Genomic DNA, 16,450 nt, shown 5'->3' with positions numbered 1-16,450 from the left:
CGCTGCAGGGCCGTGCCAGGCTGGGCTCCAGCCCGGGGCTCTGGGATGAGCCACCTCTGGTGTTTAGGTGGCTGCTCCTGCTGCCCCAGAGCAGATGGGCAGCGAGGGCAGGGATTTCCTGCCTGCAGCAGCCTGCTCCTCCTTCCTGCCTCCCCTTGCTCCTCCTTCAGCACTGGCTAAGAATTAGAGTGGTTTACACACTTGATAGGTATAAACATCTGTCTGTGGAAATGCAGGGTATTTCTTCTCTCATGGAGTAAATTGAGCACATTCCCCAGCTGCAAAAACCAGTCATTGACTGGAAAGATAAAAACTAACACAGGATTTCTGTTGCATTTCCTTTCTGATTCTGTCCTTGAGTATATTTAATGATGCCTTCACTGCATAGTTTTCCACGTGTGGAGTATTTTAAAGTATGGAATCAGATTTTGGGAACTAAAATAAATTACTGGGGTTTTGTTGGGGTTTTTTTCCTGCCCTACATCTTGTCTCTTTTGGTAGGCTAAAAAGCTGATGACTGACTGTGAGATGCCCTGGGTTTGGCTGTTAGTCCTTTTCTGTCCCCATGGAGGGAAAGGGCTGCACACAGAGCCCCCACAATGTGCCTGGAACACTGGGGTGTTGTGGACTGGCAGGCACAACACAATCACCAGAATAAGGAAGAAGTCAATTCTTATTATGTATGCTAAAAGCATCCGATGCCAGCACCTCCTAATTCCTTTTCTGAATTTCATCTATGCTGGTGCTTTTTATCCCTAATAACATTCTTATCAGTGGTGGCTTGCCATTTTATGGGGATGGATTTTAGGCAAAGCGTAAGTAGAATAAGCAAAGAAATTATCTGTTGTAAACTTCAACATTAGTAAACATTAATATCTTTAACCTTTTGACTTGGAGCTCATCACTCATTTCATTGCTCTGGCTTATGACTGCAGATTAAAATTTCTTGTATTCATCTTGCTTGCTGAAGTAGCTTATTGGGAAGGATAAATGACACCCTAATTAGAAGAGTAGCCTGTGTGAGAATAAGCTGCTGGAACCAGCTTTGATGGTCAAAAAATTACCTGTAGCTAGTTTCTCAAGATTATCAAAGAGGCCCTCAAATTAGAATGTCTGTCTTTGATCATAGATGTGAGGAATGAGGCAGAATGAGTGCACCAAGCAGATGGCAGTGGGAGGAGATGGTTGCTGTGGAATGGGAAACTGGAGGAGTTTTTACAAAGATTCAGGCCCTTTCCAGGCATTGCTCTACCACATAGTGAATGAGATAGCAATATAGGGCTTATTTTTATTTCTATTTTCCACCATAAAATAGTAATGTATGTGTCTTCAAAAGTTAAACTGATTAGGTTATTTTTAGAGAAAAATCCCTCTTCTGTCATTCCCCTGTAACCTTACCCTGATGTTTCTAACCTGTAGTGTGACAAGCTTCAAACAGTACTAATCTTTAGTAATCTCTTTCCACCTGGCTAATTCCCACTGCCTGACCTGGGTGTGGGTTTGTCCAGATCCCTGCAGGACCTGGGGGTGTGACAGTCCCTTGGCCCAGGCACTGACAGCCCCAGGCCCCAGCTGCCCAGTGCCAAACATGAAGTCACAAAAGGTAGAAATGGGATGGCCCAGGACTGAGTTCCAAGTCTGGGACAGAGTGACAAAGTGTGGGAGGAGGAGAGAAAGGCCTGAGCTTACCATGGGAGATGATGGGATCGCAGTGTTCCTGCACCATGGGGTTATTTTGCTGGATCAAGCTAAAACCACTGAAAAAGCAGGATCTGGGAAGGGGAGGAGCAGTCAGGCCCAGCCCCCAGCAGTGCCTGCCCTTCACCCTGCCCAGACTTCTCCAGTGGCCAGCACAGGAACAACCTGGTAATGAGCAAATCCCCTTCTCCACTGAAATGGTTAATGCTGGTTTGGAGCTCTGAAGTTGGGAGCTTTGGGCTCACCCCACCTCCTACAAGTGTCATGGCTCATCCCATGTATTAATGTCTGGTTGTTCCTCTGAATCCACTGACCCCTTGATCTCAGTGCCAGCTTCTTTCAGGAACTGTTTTGTGTGGAATAATTTTCTTTTTGGAGATGTAAATATGCTGCACTGGGTTTATTGCCTTTTTTTTTTTTTTTTTTTTTTTGAGATAGACACTAAATGGGAACACCCAGTCTGTCTTCTTTATGTGATGGATCATTTAATATACTATTACATTATTTTATTTGTCTCAGTTCTGACTAAACTATCCTAATCTTTTTGTTTCACTGAAGGGATGAAAAGCTTTCCATATTAAAATATTTTTGTGGCTGTTTTATGCAGCATTTCTTCCTGAGGTGTCATAAATAGAACTGAGTGCAATACTCAGTAAATCATGTCATTGATTTTCTCACACAGAAAGCATGTAATCTGCTGGTTGCCTGGCCTTTGCTGTGACACCATTTGCATGCTCTGCCATTAGGAATTGGAGAAAACTTCTTAAAAGCTTAAAATAAGATTGTGCCATTTCTCTTTTGCTCATTGGTTCATGGTTGGTAGGAAGAGCAGGTTTCCTTCCCAGAAGTGATGATAAAGAGCAGGTCCCTTCACCATGTGCTGAACTGATGCCTGGTTCTGATAAGGGACTGTAATTTTGCACAGCTCAGCCACCTGGTTCCTGAATTTCTCCACAATTCTTGCCTCTGCACAGTCCAGCCCTGCTGCGCTGTTGCTGTAATTTATCGGTTATTTTTAATACCTCCCTTTTTAATAATGGCTCCTAGTGGTTCATTTTTAAACTTAATCCTGCCAAGTCTTTATTTAATGACTCCTAAGGTTCCCAGGGGGGACTGGGACCACTGGAGGGTGCCCACTGTGCTGCAGCCTCGGTGCTGTAGCTGTTGCTGTCCTGGCTGTGAGCCAGCCCCTCCCTCCTGAGTTACCTGCCATGACACTTCAATGTGTCTTTGGTTCCTGTTTAGTCAGTTCTTCCCCATCCTTTCCAATGCTGATTTGTATTTTGATATCCACAAGTTATTTACTAAACTGAAATGGGGGTTTGGGGGGATTTTGGGGGTTGGCACTTGTGTGTTTTGCTGCCTCTGGTGTTCAGCACTCAGATCTTTGGAGCCAGGGCCTGCAGGAGTGCAAGGGAGAGAGGCTGAAGCAAACACAAGTTGCAGAATTGCTGGACTCCACAATCCAGGGGTGATCCACCCTGTTTTCCTTCTCAAGCTGTGCTCAGCAGAAGGATAACCACAACTGTTCCCAGGTCTCTGGCTATAAAAGCACTATAATGTTTCTCAGGTATTGCTTTTTTGTTTGTTGTGAGCAGACTCTGGAGAGGTTTGGTAAAGTTCATTCTTCTCCACGAGTGTTTGCATGTGCTTAAACAAAAGGAAAAAAGATCAAAGGGCAGAATTTCAAGTGAGCCCAGGAAGGGTAAATCAAAGATAATTAGATTGGTCAAGATACAGTCATACTTTTAAAATGCTGTGAGGGACTTAAGTCTCATAGTTTTTCTTGAATAAAGTAGGGAGAAACTGAAATGCACTAGAACTGAGGATACTTTTTTGAAATTATAATTCTTGTGCTTTTTTCCTGTCAGCTGATATGCTTACCCGTAATTTGCTGCTAAATCTTAGAATGGTGTACAACCATTTTCAGAAAGGACATAATTTATAGTTTGGCTTACTTCACTTTGTTAAAAGTAGAAAATAAAGTCAATTTTCCATGTAAATAAAAAAGCATTCCTAAAGAATATACTGTGCTGCTGTGTCTGAGTGATCATCATTAGAAGAATTTATATATATATATATCTAAATGGACCAAATAGATTTAAAATGTTGTTAATACTAAATGATGACTTCTTTTTCCAAAAGGAAAAAATCTCCAGTTACGAATGTCAAGAATTGTTATTACTGGGACTCATAAGAGTTCCTATTCAAATACCTGCCTTGGCTGCCCTCTGGGCTCAGCACCACAGGGCAGAGCTTGGCCTTGTTACAGCTCTGTGTGTTCCCAGTGTGGTGATGCAGAATCTGTTCAGAGTACCTGGGCAGGTCCCGAGGATATTCCTTGCCTTTTCCTTGCTTGGTGGCATTATCTCTTTGGGTTAGGTCAATTGCAAAGAAATGCCTGTTTTCTTCTGAAGCATCCCACATTGTCTAGCCCTGGGCAGGTTTTTTCTCCAATTTGTTGGTTATTTCTATCACGTTTTACCTTTGCAAGTTTTAGGGAGGAAAAAAAAGCCCATATTTAAGGTTTTCCTTCACTTACTTAGTATTATGAAATACTTATGTAATTTGAGCTCTTTTTGAAGCAGAAGAAATACAGTGTGAAACATTAAAACAGGAAAAAAACCCCTGTCTGCAGCAAGATAAAACTTCTTTTTTAACAGAAGTGGTAATGCCCAGCATTTATGGAAATGTCCATCTGTGCTCTCTGCCAGAGTCAGAGCTCTGGTTTGGTACTGCAGTGAGCAGATATTTAGCAAATATCCCTCACTTTGGGAATAAAGTTGTGCCAGCCCATAGTGCTTCTTGCACTCTTTAGTGCCGTGGGCTTTCCTGGCACGCCCTGAGTGAAGGGAGCGCTGGACACTCTCGGGGAGCATTCCCACAGCCCACTGCCCCCCAAGCAGGACCTGCACGAGTGTCGGTTTTTAAAACAGGCTCTTCAAATGTTTATGGTTACATTAAAATTTAAAAGAAACAGAACTCAGACCCTGGCAAAGAATGGCCATCCCCTTTTCCCTGCTGTGTGAGACTTGCACTGCTATTAATGATGATCAGTGACTGTCCACATGCCTCTAAGTGGTTCAGACAAACCACAAAGCCCTGGTGGTTTTGTGGCCTTTGGGCACTCCCGTATAGGAAGCCCAGGTTGAATTCCCACTGCTGATTTTTTCAGTCTGAGGACAGGCCTGGCAGTGGGGAGAGGTTTGTGGTTGTGCAGCAGCCCTGACTGGACTGGTGCCGAAGAAGGCTGATCAATGCAGTTTATTCTGCAGCATAAAAATTGCAGCCCCATTGTCAGGGCCAGCAGCACTACAGGTAAATGGATTTTCCCTGGAGGAGGACAAACCAAAGGAAACCTGTGCCAGGGTGTGGTGATCCCAGAGGAGACCAGAGGGTGCTGGTTGCAGCTCAGGAAAGTCCCAGCCTTTCAGTGGGGGGAGATTTTTGCAGCACACAGCATTGCAAGCACATGTCTAATAGGTGCATGCATTTTCATATGCTCATTCACTGAGCAGGCCTGATTAATTAGTGCGTGTCACCATCTGGTACTTACCGAGACTATTCATTTTTAAAATGTTGAAATTGTAGGGAATGTTGCACACCAATTAAGTTCTTTTTAATTGGATTATTTTAGTATAAAGTATTACTGGAGAAGGCCTTCATTGTGATTCAGCCAGCATGCATCCAAAGGAGACCTGCCAGCCTGAAATTACCTAGAACAAAGGCAAAATGCCTGAAATGCATGTTTATTACTATCTTCATGCACTCAGCAAAGATGATGTCAACAAATAAAAGCACCACAGAGACATTTCTGCATTGCTGTGCAAGCTTCCTGACACGAGGGTATCTCAGCTGATCCCTGCTTCATCTTTGCTCTGCAACTCCAGATGTGTCATCTTCTCCCTCTGACCTGAAAACTGAAATATGCTTTTGCCTTCCTGACTGCTTGATGCCAACTCAACAGGGCCAGGCTGAGCCCTCCTGTGCACAGCTGTGTACCTGCTGGAATGAGGAGCATTAGTCTCATATACACATGGAATGATTTGGCCTTTAAGGCTGATAAATTATCTGTGCTGACTCAACCATTTAGTGAATGAAGTGTCACGATCTGCTGTTGGGAGCAGAAGTTGTCTGTCTGTACTTGCTCCTGACACTGACTCACTGGTGAATTTTAGTTCCTTAACGTCACTGCACTGCAGTGGTTCCCCGTATAAATTGTGAATAGTTCTGTTTACCAACTTACATAAAAGGCTTTGAGATACAGGGATGAAATGCAGACTGTTGATGTCACATATTTGCTATTAATACTTTCTTTACGAGTCTGATGCTGTTTTGTAAGTAACATCTTATCATTGCCTTGATTTTGCGTAGATTGAGCGTCTTCAAATGAGTTTTGTCACCTGAGCTACTCATTTCAGAAGAGCCAGGAGCTCTGCAGGGTGCACGTTCCTGTTCCTTAGCAGGTACATGGAGTGTCAGTGGAAGCAGGGAAGGTAGGGAAGGAAAGACACCTGGTCACTTGCAGCTGGAGAGATCTGAGGTGTGACTGCCTGGGTCTCTCGTTGCCCTGTTTTGTTCTGGAGATAGTGCAGGAATCCAGCGATGAGCAATGTCGGGATGATTTTTTCCTTGTCTTTGTGTGCATTTTCAGTCCCTTCGATGGCCTCTGCTGCCCCCTGCCAAGCTGCAGCTGGAGACAGCCATGGAAGCAGCAGCCTGCTGAAAGATTTCATTTCTCTTATCACTCCTAATTACTCTCACCATAATTAGCACACATAATAGAGAATTTGTAGTTGAAAAAGTAATTCCTTTTAAAGGGGAGGAAAGCAGCAGAAAGATTGCTTTTAGTTGTTCAACAGGGAAGAAACTGACTTTTTTTTTAAGATTGCAAATGCTTGTTTCAGCATATAAAGGTCACTGTGGATTTAATTTGAAATAGCGTAGGAGTGCTTCTGATTTCAAAGTACAAAAGTAGCACAGTGTTGGAATTGTTTTGGTTGTTTTCTTAAGATCCATTTCCTCTAGTTGGAAGGTGGCTGTTTCCTCTGTGGTGCAGCTGCAGGCAGTGTCAGGGCCTGTGACAGGAACTGCTCGTCCTGCTGTGCCCAAGCCAGTTGCAAACCCAGCTGGGGTTCACAGACCCAGGGAGTCAGTGGCTCTTCTGTTCCAGAGTGTCACAAATCATCCTGGGGTCAGGGCTGTGTTCAAACCAGTTCTCTTGGCTGTTGGAGGCCAAAAGAGCTGAAATACCTACCCGTGGCTTGTGTGTACTCTGTGTCCAGGTTCCACATCTGCATTTCCACAGTCACCAGGTGTGTGATTGCTGAGGTAAAGTGCTGCAGGCAGCGCTGCTGGCACACAAGGGGGGTGTTCTGGGATGAAGCACAGAGCTGTAGTTGTTAATCTCTCTGGAGAACTGTGGTTCTGCTGAGTTTCCTGTAGTTGAGTGTGACCCTTCTCTGGCTTAGAGGAAGTGTTGGAGCAAAGGAGAGTGGCCAGTGTGTTGTGACACAGGCAGTGGTGGCATCACATCAGGATGTAGCCCTGGGCAGGTGGGCACTGCAGAGCTTCCTCAGCGCCCCTTTTTCCTGGCAGGAAATGCCTGGAACACCATAAAGCCGCCTGCCTTGTGATGGGATTCTAGAGCAAGTGCAGCTTATGCAATTTCAGAGAAATAAGATCACATGGGCAAATCTTAAAACCCACACACAAGCACTAACCCTTTTGTTTAAATTGGTTGTTCAAAGCTTTGATGTGATGGAGAAATATATTTTCAAGAAAGCATTTAGCTTAGATTCCCATTAGTGTAACTTTACTCCTATTTTTTAAACACATGAAAAGAGGGAGATAACCAGACTATAAAATTCTTGTACATGCTCTCTCCCTGGTTTTAGGAGAACTATTTCTTGATGTAATTTTTCTGCATACAGTATATGGCCTCGCAAGGTGTTGAAGCAACAAAACTTGAGAGAGATGGAAGAAACATACAAAGGCATTTTACTCTGTATATGCAAGATAAAGTCTAAAAGTTTGGGCAGATCTCAGTCTGGCAGAGTTTCTCTCTCTTAGGTCATACAGAGAAAGCTTTTGGCAGTGGCTTTTTGGCAAAAAGCTTTGTCTGGAAACATATTTAGTCAGCATATGAAATGTGATAGCCCTGGTAGCACGGCTGTGCCTGCAGGCACTAATAGAGTTAGGCTTCAGCCCCATCTGCTGTTGGATCGGGATTGCTCTGTTGGTTTGCCAGCACAGGACAGCCCTTGCCAAAACACAGAGCAGGACGTGAGGAGACTGACAAAGCCTTCCCGGTGTCAGCTCTCTAATGATCCTGTTGTTTGCCACGCTGATGAAAGCCAGTGGTGCCCTGAGAGCTCCAGCACAGCCTCCCTGCTGCTGAGCTCTGTGAGGAGCTACAGCGGGTCAGCACTGCCCTCGCCGTGTGCCTGGGTGAGCAGCAAGGATATTTGCACCCCGAGGCCTGTAAGAATAGAGCAGTATTGATTTCCAGTGCCTGTGTTTACAGAAGTAGCAGTGGACGTAGAGATCCTTTCACCTCAGTAAAATGTCTCCGATAATTTGAGTTATGCAACAGTGACGAAGAGAACAGACTTGCGGATTTGGCTCAGAAGGCTTAAAATCTTCAGGCATTAATTCATGAAACACTCAAATCCGGGATACTCTGGTGACTATAAAGCACAGCAGATTCGTGTTTGATTTTTACTTAAGGCTGATCATTTCAGGAAATAAAAAGATTCACTTTGAACGAGTTTTTCAGTTCTTCTTCAGTTGTTATTTCTGGAGGGGTTAGGTAGAAAAGCTACATGTGAAACAAATCAGGGACTAAAAATCCTTAGCTTTGTTTTGAGGATATCAGAATGGTTTCTTGCCATTACAGTAAGCAAAAGGAGAAAAAGCAGTGACTTTCTAGAAGGATTTCCACTGTGTTGTTATCTGACTTTTCCAGGACATCAGAACAGCCTGTCTGTTCAGCCAAAATACCTCTCCAGTTATCATTTGACTCTGATGAAAAAAGTGGCAGAGTTTGGGATTGCTTGAACACATTTTCTCACTTAAGCTGAGCTTGTTCACATTCAAAGCTAGAACAAATTATCTCAATTGCATTTAGGAGAGTAAACATACTCTTGCTTTTCTATCTCATGTTTGAGTAGTTATGGTGAAAGCATAATGTGTGGTAATCTTTGGGTTTATATTCTCTTCCTGCATTTGTTTTATTGGACAAAATTAAAGGTCAATGGTCCTGAACTAGTCAAGAGAATTACTCTAAATTCTCAGTCATTGCCATTTTTCCCTCCCTCTGCTTTAGGTAACATTGGACTTAGCTGCCAAAGTTTTAATTCTTTATGTAGGAGAAGAATGATAGCTGCAATTTAGTTTTGCATTTCAGTTACATAGTTTTGTAAATGAAGATGTCAGCAGAAGGCTGCTTGCTCCTTCCACATTATCCCTAGTGTGGAAAACATAATGATCAAGCAGATTTTTCCCCATTCTCATCCTTTCTGTGTTTCGTGTTCTTCCAGCATGATCACTGCTCAAGGAAGCGTCCGTAGCGGGTGAGCAGAGTGCGGCCCCATGGATGAGACTCCTACCATGCACTGAGCAGCAGGGCTGCAGGCGCAGAGCTCTGGGAAAATGTCTGCTTGCAACACTTTCACTGAGCACGTGTGGAAACCCGGTGAATGTAAGAACTGCTTCAAGCCCAAGAGCTTGCACCAGTTACCCCCGGTGTCGGAGAAGAAGCCCCTCTCGCATGGAAACCTGAAACCCAATGCAAACCAGAGCAGCAGCCAGCGTGGGAGGAGCACGGGCAGCTTCCGCCCGCCCGTGGCCAAGAAGCCGACGATAGCCGTGAAACCCACCATGATGGTGGCAGATGGGCTCTGCGCAGAGCTGGCCACGCTGGAGCAGTGCGAGAACAAACCCCTGCCCGTGGGGTGGAACCGCAACAAGGCGGTCCTGACCAAAAAACCACTGAACAATAACAATGAGGAGGAGATCGAAGGTTACAGCCATGTTCCTAGGCCTTATGGCAGCAGCGAGGGCGTGGGTAAGATACCGAATAACAATAATAATGGACTGACAGAAGTTCTGAAGGAGATTGCAGGTTTGGATACCGCACCTCAGCTCACTGGAAATGAAACCAACTCAAGAGAAACCTTCTTGGGAAGGATAAATAACTGTTACAAAAGATCGTTGGAAAGGAAGATCCCTCCGAGCTGCATGGTGGGTGGAATGAAGGACTCACAGAGTAAGCATGTTATTCTGAGTGGAAGCACTGAAGTCATAAGTAATGAAGGTGGACGTTTCTGTTATCCAGAGTTGTCTAGTGGAGATGAGAGTGAGGATGACACGTTTTTTGGCAGCATGCAGGAAGAGCATGAGAGCTGGGATGAAAGTGATGAAGAGCTGTTAGCAATGGAAATCCGGATGAGGGGCCAACCTCGCTTTGCTAATTTCAGAGCTAACACCCTGTCTCCTGTTCCGTTCTGCGTTGACAAAAAATGGAATACTGTGCCCCTTCGGAACAAGTCTCTCCAGCGGATCTGTGCCGTGGATTATGACGACAGTTATGATGAAATTTTAAATGGTTACGGGGAAGAGACTGTGATTCTTTATGGGCAAGAGAGCATGCAGAGCATGGTATCTTCTGATTCTACATCTCCTGATTCTTCTTTGACGGAAGAGTCTCGTTCTGGGACAGCCAGCAGTTCTTCCCAGAAGCTCTGTAATGGAGGGTTATCTCCTAGCACTCCTCAGGACCTCAAAGTGATTGAACCAGAATATGAAAGTCTTTGTGACAATCAGCAAGTGAAGGATGTGCCAAAAGTACCCAGAAATGCTCTGAAAAGTCAGGAAACTCACAAAGCAGTCCTTGCGCTTCGCCTGGAGGAGAAGGATGGCAAAATTGCCGTGCAGACGGATACGCAGGAGAACAAAAGTTCTTCAGATGTTGCTGGTCAAGCCGTAACTATTAATTTGGTGCCTGTGGAGGAGCAAGCTAAACCTTACAGGGTGGTGAACATGGAACAACCAGTGTGCAAGCCATACACCGTAGTGGATGTATCAGCTGCCATGACCAGTGAATGTAAAGAAAATCAGACTGAAACCTCAGAAACCAAAAAGGCATCATCTAACCCAAGCTCACCAGTAACCCCGGGCACACCTGTTGCATCCTCTGCGGCATCACCTGTACGTGTACACGCTAATCTGAAAAAATCCAGCGCAATCAGATACCAAGAAGTGTGGACTTCTAGCACTAGTCCAAGACAGAAAATACCTAAGGTGGAACTGGTTGGAAACAGCTCGGGACCTTCCGTTCCTCCCAGGAAGACAAGCCACAAGTCAGCTCCTACTTCACCTACAGCTACAAACATTTCTTCGAAAACTGTCCCAGTTAAGTCTCCCAATTTGTCTGAGATAAAATTCAACAGTTACAACAATGCTGGCATGCCACCTTTCCCTATTATCATTCATGATGAGCCCACTTATGCTAGGAGTTCCAAAAATGCTATTAAGGTTCCTATTGTAATCAATCCAAATGCATACGATAACTTGGCAATCTATAAAAGTTTTCTAGGGACCACTGGGGAGCTGTCTGTCAAAGATAAAACTACAAGTGTGATAAGCCATACCTATGAAGAAATAGAAACTGAAAGTAAAAGCACCGAAGCCATAGGCAGCAAATCCACTGAATTGCCCCAGGCAAGAGGGGTGGCCAGTAGCTCTGAGTGCAGGCTGGGCTCTGTGGCTCAGAAGGTCCAAGAGTTCAACAGCTGCCTCACTAAAAGCCAGATATCCCCACAGAGAAGTCACAGTGCTGACCACAGCTCCCCATCCAGAGTTCAAAAGGCAATGCAAGAGCCTGCAGCAAAAGCAGACATAACCCCAGATGGTTCCATTGGCAGCAGTGGTGGCAGAGAGAACGCGAGCACGGTGCTCTCACAGATTGTGGCTTCTATCCAGCCTCCGCAGTCTCCTCCAGAAACGCCTCAGTCTGCTCCCAAGTCCTGTAGTGTAGAAGAACTGTATTCCTTACCCCCCGAGGGAGATGCTGCTAAAAACACCCTGGTACGACCCAAATCTCTGTTTACATCACAGCCTGAAGTGGAGTCCTCCAAGATGGAAAGCACTGCCATTAAAATGCAGAAAGATCCACTTTCGCAGCCAGCTGCCACTCCCTCTCCAATGCCAGCGCGAGCCACCCCGAGCGCCACGAGTCCCCAGGCAGAGCAGGCACCGCCATTCCCCCCTCCACGCTCCACCTCCTCTCCCTACCATGCCAGTAACCTGCTGCAAAGGCATTTCAGCAATTGGGCCAAACCCAACAGCCCCACCAGGTCGACAGAGGCCGAGTCCATCCTGCACTCGGAGGGGCGGCGTCCCGACGCGAAACCCAAACGCTGGATATCGTTCAAGAGCTTCTTCCGCCGCAGGAAAGCTGACGATGAGGAGGAGAGAGAGAAGGACAGGGAGAAAGGGAAGTTGGTGGGTCTGGATGGAACTGTTATACACATGCTGCCCCCGCCTCCGGTGCAGCGGCACCACTGGTTCAGCGAGGCCAAGTCCGACTCCAGCGAGAAGCCGTCGATCGTTTTCATGTACAGGTGTGACCCGGCACAGGCGGAGCCGAGGGCTGAGCTCCCGCAGCAGGCTGGGCTGGAGTCTGCTATCGCAGAGGCACTGGCAAAGGACAAGGGAGAAGCACAGGAAAAGGCTCCAGAGAGCTCGGGACAAAACATAGCCGGCCATTCCTCACCACCTCAGGCTCCCAAGAAAATCCCCAGGTACCACTCGGCTGTTTTAGTCACTTACTCTGTTGTGAACTGTCCTGTATATGCTGCTGAAAAGGGAGAGACTAAGGAGTTTTATTACGTGAATGCAATTTTTTCAAAGTATATTTATTTTAGGTAGCTTAGAGTGTGTTTTAAAATCTTTCTGTTACGTTAGATACCAGAAAAGATGCAAAACATTTACTAGAAGCAGTACCTGATATTTAGAGTTTGTCTTGCAGGCTCACTAACATCTCACAATAGCCATGCTCCATTGGATCACATCCATTTTCTTGAATTTCTGCTTTAAGAACATGTTTCTGTGTTATGGGAAACTTCAGAATTTCTCAGCAGAAACAGGAGGCAACTATTGAGAAGTACAATAGAAATTAAAAGCTCTGTGACTCACGGAAGGTGTTGTGCTAACTTTACCTCACGTGCCCAAGAATTCAACAGATGCTAATTAACCACACTGCAGCATCACTGCAGCACTCCCAAATTAAACCTTGTAAAAAAGTACTAACAGAATTAGGGTACCTACAAAATAGTGTTTTCTCTGTCTTGCAAGGCCTTTAGCAGTGACTGTGCTCTGTCCCCTGGCAGTATTAGATCCAGTAAGAGCTGGTCACATCAGTTGCAGTCAGTCATGTGGGCAGAGTAGGATTCCCTGAGTGCTGGACCACAGCTGTGGATGTGTTAGAATTTGCCTTCCAATGTTATTACACAAACCAATTCCAAAGTAGCCCCAAATTTGAATTATTTATTTCATTATAACAACAACCTAATGGGAAGAAATCAAAAATTTTGTGAAGTGTGAGCCCCAGAAAATGTATCATGACAGTGTTTTTTTGTTTTCTTTCTCCATATTCTGTACAAGAAAACTGCAGTGTTTTTTAGCTAAAAACAGTTTTAACCTAATAGAAATCCCTGTGTGAGCATAGTTAGAGTTTACCATAAACTGACTGCCACTTGTCCTAAAGCAAAATAACTTGGTTTTCTTTCTCCATACAAGAAGAGTGCTGGAATAACCCTTGATAGGAGTGCAGTCTCTAGATTTGCCCTAAATGAATTGGTGAGAAGTAGCTAGTACTACAACTCTACTAGTAGTAGTAGAGAGGGCAGGTTAAAGGATTGCAGGAGTTTGTGCTCTCAACGCCCAGGAACCTGGATTCTTTCTCCTGTCTCTGGGGCAAGCTGGGGAGAGTGAGGTTGATTTTGGTTCCAGTGCCATCAGGAGATCGCCTGGCTCCCAGCTCTTAGTGCCCCACTGCAGTGCTGGCAGCACAGGTGCTGTGCTCTGGTGAGCCAGAGATGCAGGTGAGAAGGAACTTGGCAGTCAGTGCTCAGCCACACCAGCTGGCTGACGTGCCAGGGGATGGGCAGGAGGGAGCAGCTGCCTCTGTGGGTGGTGAGAGGGCAGGAGCAGCCTGTCAGGGATCCTTGCACTGCCCTGGAGATGGTGCTGTTGCAATGTTCTGCCCTTCCTTTTGAAGGCACTGGGTCACTGATCTCTCATTCACTTTTTCCAAAATGTGTGTTTACTCTTTAGTTTTCTTCAAGTCACGAGGATGTTGGTTAAAACCATATCTCAGAATTTTCCCCGGTGAAAACTGGAAATTTCTACATGTTAAGAATTGGAATTTCATCTTCTGACAATATTGTTCCCTGGTTTCTACAAATTTCAAAGAAAATACACTGAGGTGCTGAGTTGTGGGAGCACTGGGTGCTCCCCTGATTTATGCCTCAGTTCTCATATTCTTGGTGCCTTGAGTTAATTAGAGTTTTTTAATACTTTTTAATGTTGTTAATGAGTCCAAGTGAAACTTTATCATGCCACACAATTGAAGGTTTTTATTGTTGTTTAAGTGGTTTGGCTTTTGTTTTTAATATCCTGGTGGGTGAGAATCAGGATTTCTAAATGCCATTTTTTCACAAGCAGGAGGCATAACCCATGAGAAGCTTTGCTTGTTTTGTGTTAACCCTCCAGGTATTAGTACAAGGTTAGCTGTAATTCAGGCTAAGATATGTGCATGAAAAAGATGTTTAGAATGTTCAGTTAAGCCTGCAGAGGCTTAGAGGAGAATGGATGACCTGAAGATGGCAATCAGTGAACAGGACACTTCCCTAACTCAGAATGCCAAGAACAGCAAGCTCTCTGAAAAAAACAAACTGATGACCTGGCAAATGAGATAAGCTTTAAAAATGTCAGATTACTGGGGAGGTCTCGAAAGCAAATTTAATGAAGATCCAGTATTTCCTTACTTTGCAATGGATTACAAAGCTGCTTAAGATTGATAACACAACCACAAAACAGCTGCAAGTATTTCAAGTTATCACTAGAAAGGTCAGTTTTCCCTTTGAACACACTTGCAAAACGTCAGTTTTTCAGAAAGCTGAAAATTATCTCTCTGTTACACAAAGGAACTTGGTTTTGGTTTGTCAGTGTGATTGTTTCTATTTGATAGCAGGATGCAGATATGCTGGTTCAAAAGGGGCTAGCAAATAATGATATATTAAATTCACTGAAAATTTGTAGACAGATTAATTTCTGCTAAAAATCAGCGGTCATGTCAGTTTTATCATTAATTAGAATGAGAACACCTTTAGTTCATGAAGCAGCAGTTGTTCTCAGGTGCAAAACTTAAAATTGACCAAAGGATAACGTGGTATTTCTGGCCTGAGCCACTGTAATTGATGAAGGTGGTACAGCACAGCGTGCAATCCACTCATCTCAAGCTGAATAAAAAGATCCTTCAAAGGCTTTGTTATCTTATGGATCAGACTGTTCCTCTTGGAGTTTCACAAGATAAAGGCTTCTCCTCTCCTTCATTGAGACATCACTGCTCATACCCAGCAGCAGCTGGTTAGATGGAGACATTTCCTAAAAGCAAAGTGCAGCACAGTCCTGCTGCTTCCTTGGCTGTCTTCATAAAGCACATCAGAGCTGAACTAATCTGATCTGGGCACAGCCATCTCCATTTCAGTTACAGGTTACACTCAAGAATTTCCTTTCACAGCTGCAAGTCAGCCATAACTTTCCTTTATGGGATCTTTGGGGCAGTCTTGGATGCAGTGAAGATAAAACTCTGTTTTTCCTGAAGTACTTCCTTCAGGTAGTGAGGTCTGTATATTTATTTTGTTTTAGTTAAGGAGGCATTTCTTCATAGATAAATTTGTGATCGCTAATCTAATTCCTAAGATTGTGTTAATTTTTGCAAAAGGATTTGAGCTCATAACTAATAGATCTGAGCTCTGTATAGAGGAATATGAGTCTTGTGACAGATCGCTCAGTGGAAACAATGGGAATCACTGTTCTACAAAAATGCAGCCATACATTAAGATCAGGATTTCATCCAGAGACAGGCAGGAATAACCACCACTGCCACATTCCACTTTCACACTGTCACTGATCCAGTCCTGCAGATTCCACAGCTGCTTCAGAAACTGCTTGGGAGGATAAGAAAATCTGTGAAATCGCAGTAGGGCTCTGTTTAAAACAAAACCCTTCCCAGTTTGGAGGGCTTCTGGTATAACTCTTAGGGTGAGGTTCTCACATGAACCCAGAACCTTTTAAGTACAGCCTGAGTAAATTGATGAGACTTTTCAAGGATGATATAGATTCCTTGCTTGAGCAAGTCTACTGAAATGGGAGAAATCTCCCTGAAAATTTAAGGTGGATCAGCTCTTCCTTGTCAAATCCATGGTAGGGCTTTTCTGATCTAGGTGTCAGCAAGCTTTATCTACCTTACTCAGCAGTGCTTAGCAGTGCTTTTAAAAGTATTAACTAGCTATCTTCTATCATCTCATCAATTAAAAACTTGTGAGATTTTTCTCTAGAACATTTTCCAATTCTAACAGAATTGGAAATTCTGCATGTGCATTAAGCAATACGTTTGGTAACGTTTTATGTGAAAACTTGTAAACACCGAGGACTGTTCAAGATCCAAGTGGAAGGGACTTTA

General features: G+C 44.4%; 1 protein-coding gene across 3 annotated transcripts in view; it reads left to right on the top strand.

Annotated features, from left to right (window-relative positions):
- The window catches only part of PEAK1 (pseudopodium enriched atypical kinase 1), a 108,736-nt gene that overhangs the window by 65,185 nt on the left and 27,101 nt on the right, over positions 1-16,450 (top strand). For all 3 annotated transcript variants that reach the window (XM_053988230.1, XM_053988231.1, XM_053988229.1), the window contains one exon: positions 9,240-12,503. In XM_053988230.1, coding sequence (XP_053844205.1) covers positions 9,352-12,503 — 3,152 coding nt within the window. In that variant the 5' untranslated portion in view covers positions 9,240-9,351. The remainder of the gene's footprint in view (positions 1-9,239; positions 12,504-16,450) is intronic.

The sequence above is a fragment of the Vidua macroura genome, chromosome 12 (assembly GCF_024509145.1).
Source record: "Vidua macroura isolate BioBank_ID:100142 chromosome 12, ASM2450914v1, whole genome shotgun sequence".
Taxonomy (NCBI): domain Eukaryota; kingdom Metazoa; phylum Chordata; class Aves; order Passeriformes; family Viduidae; genus Vidua; species Vidua macroura.
This window is presented reverse-complemented; position numbering and strand designations above follow the sequence as displayed.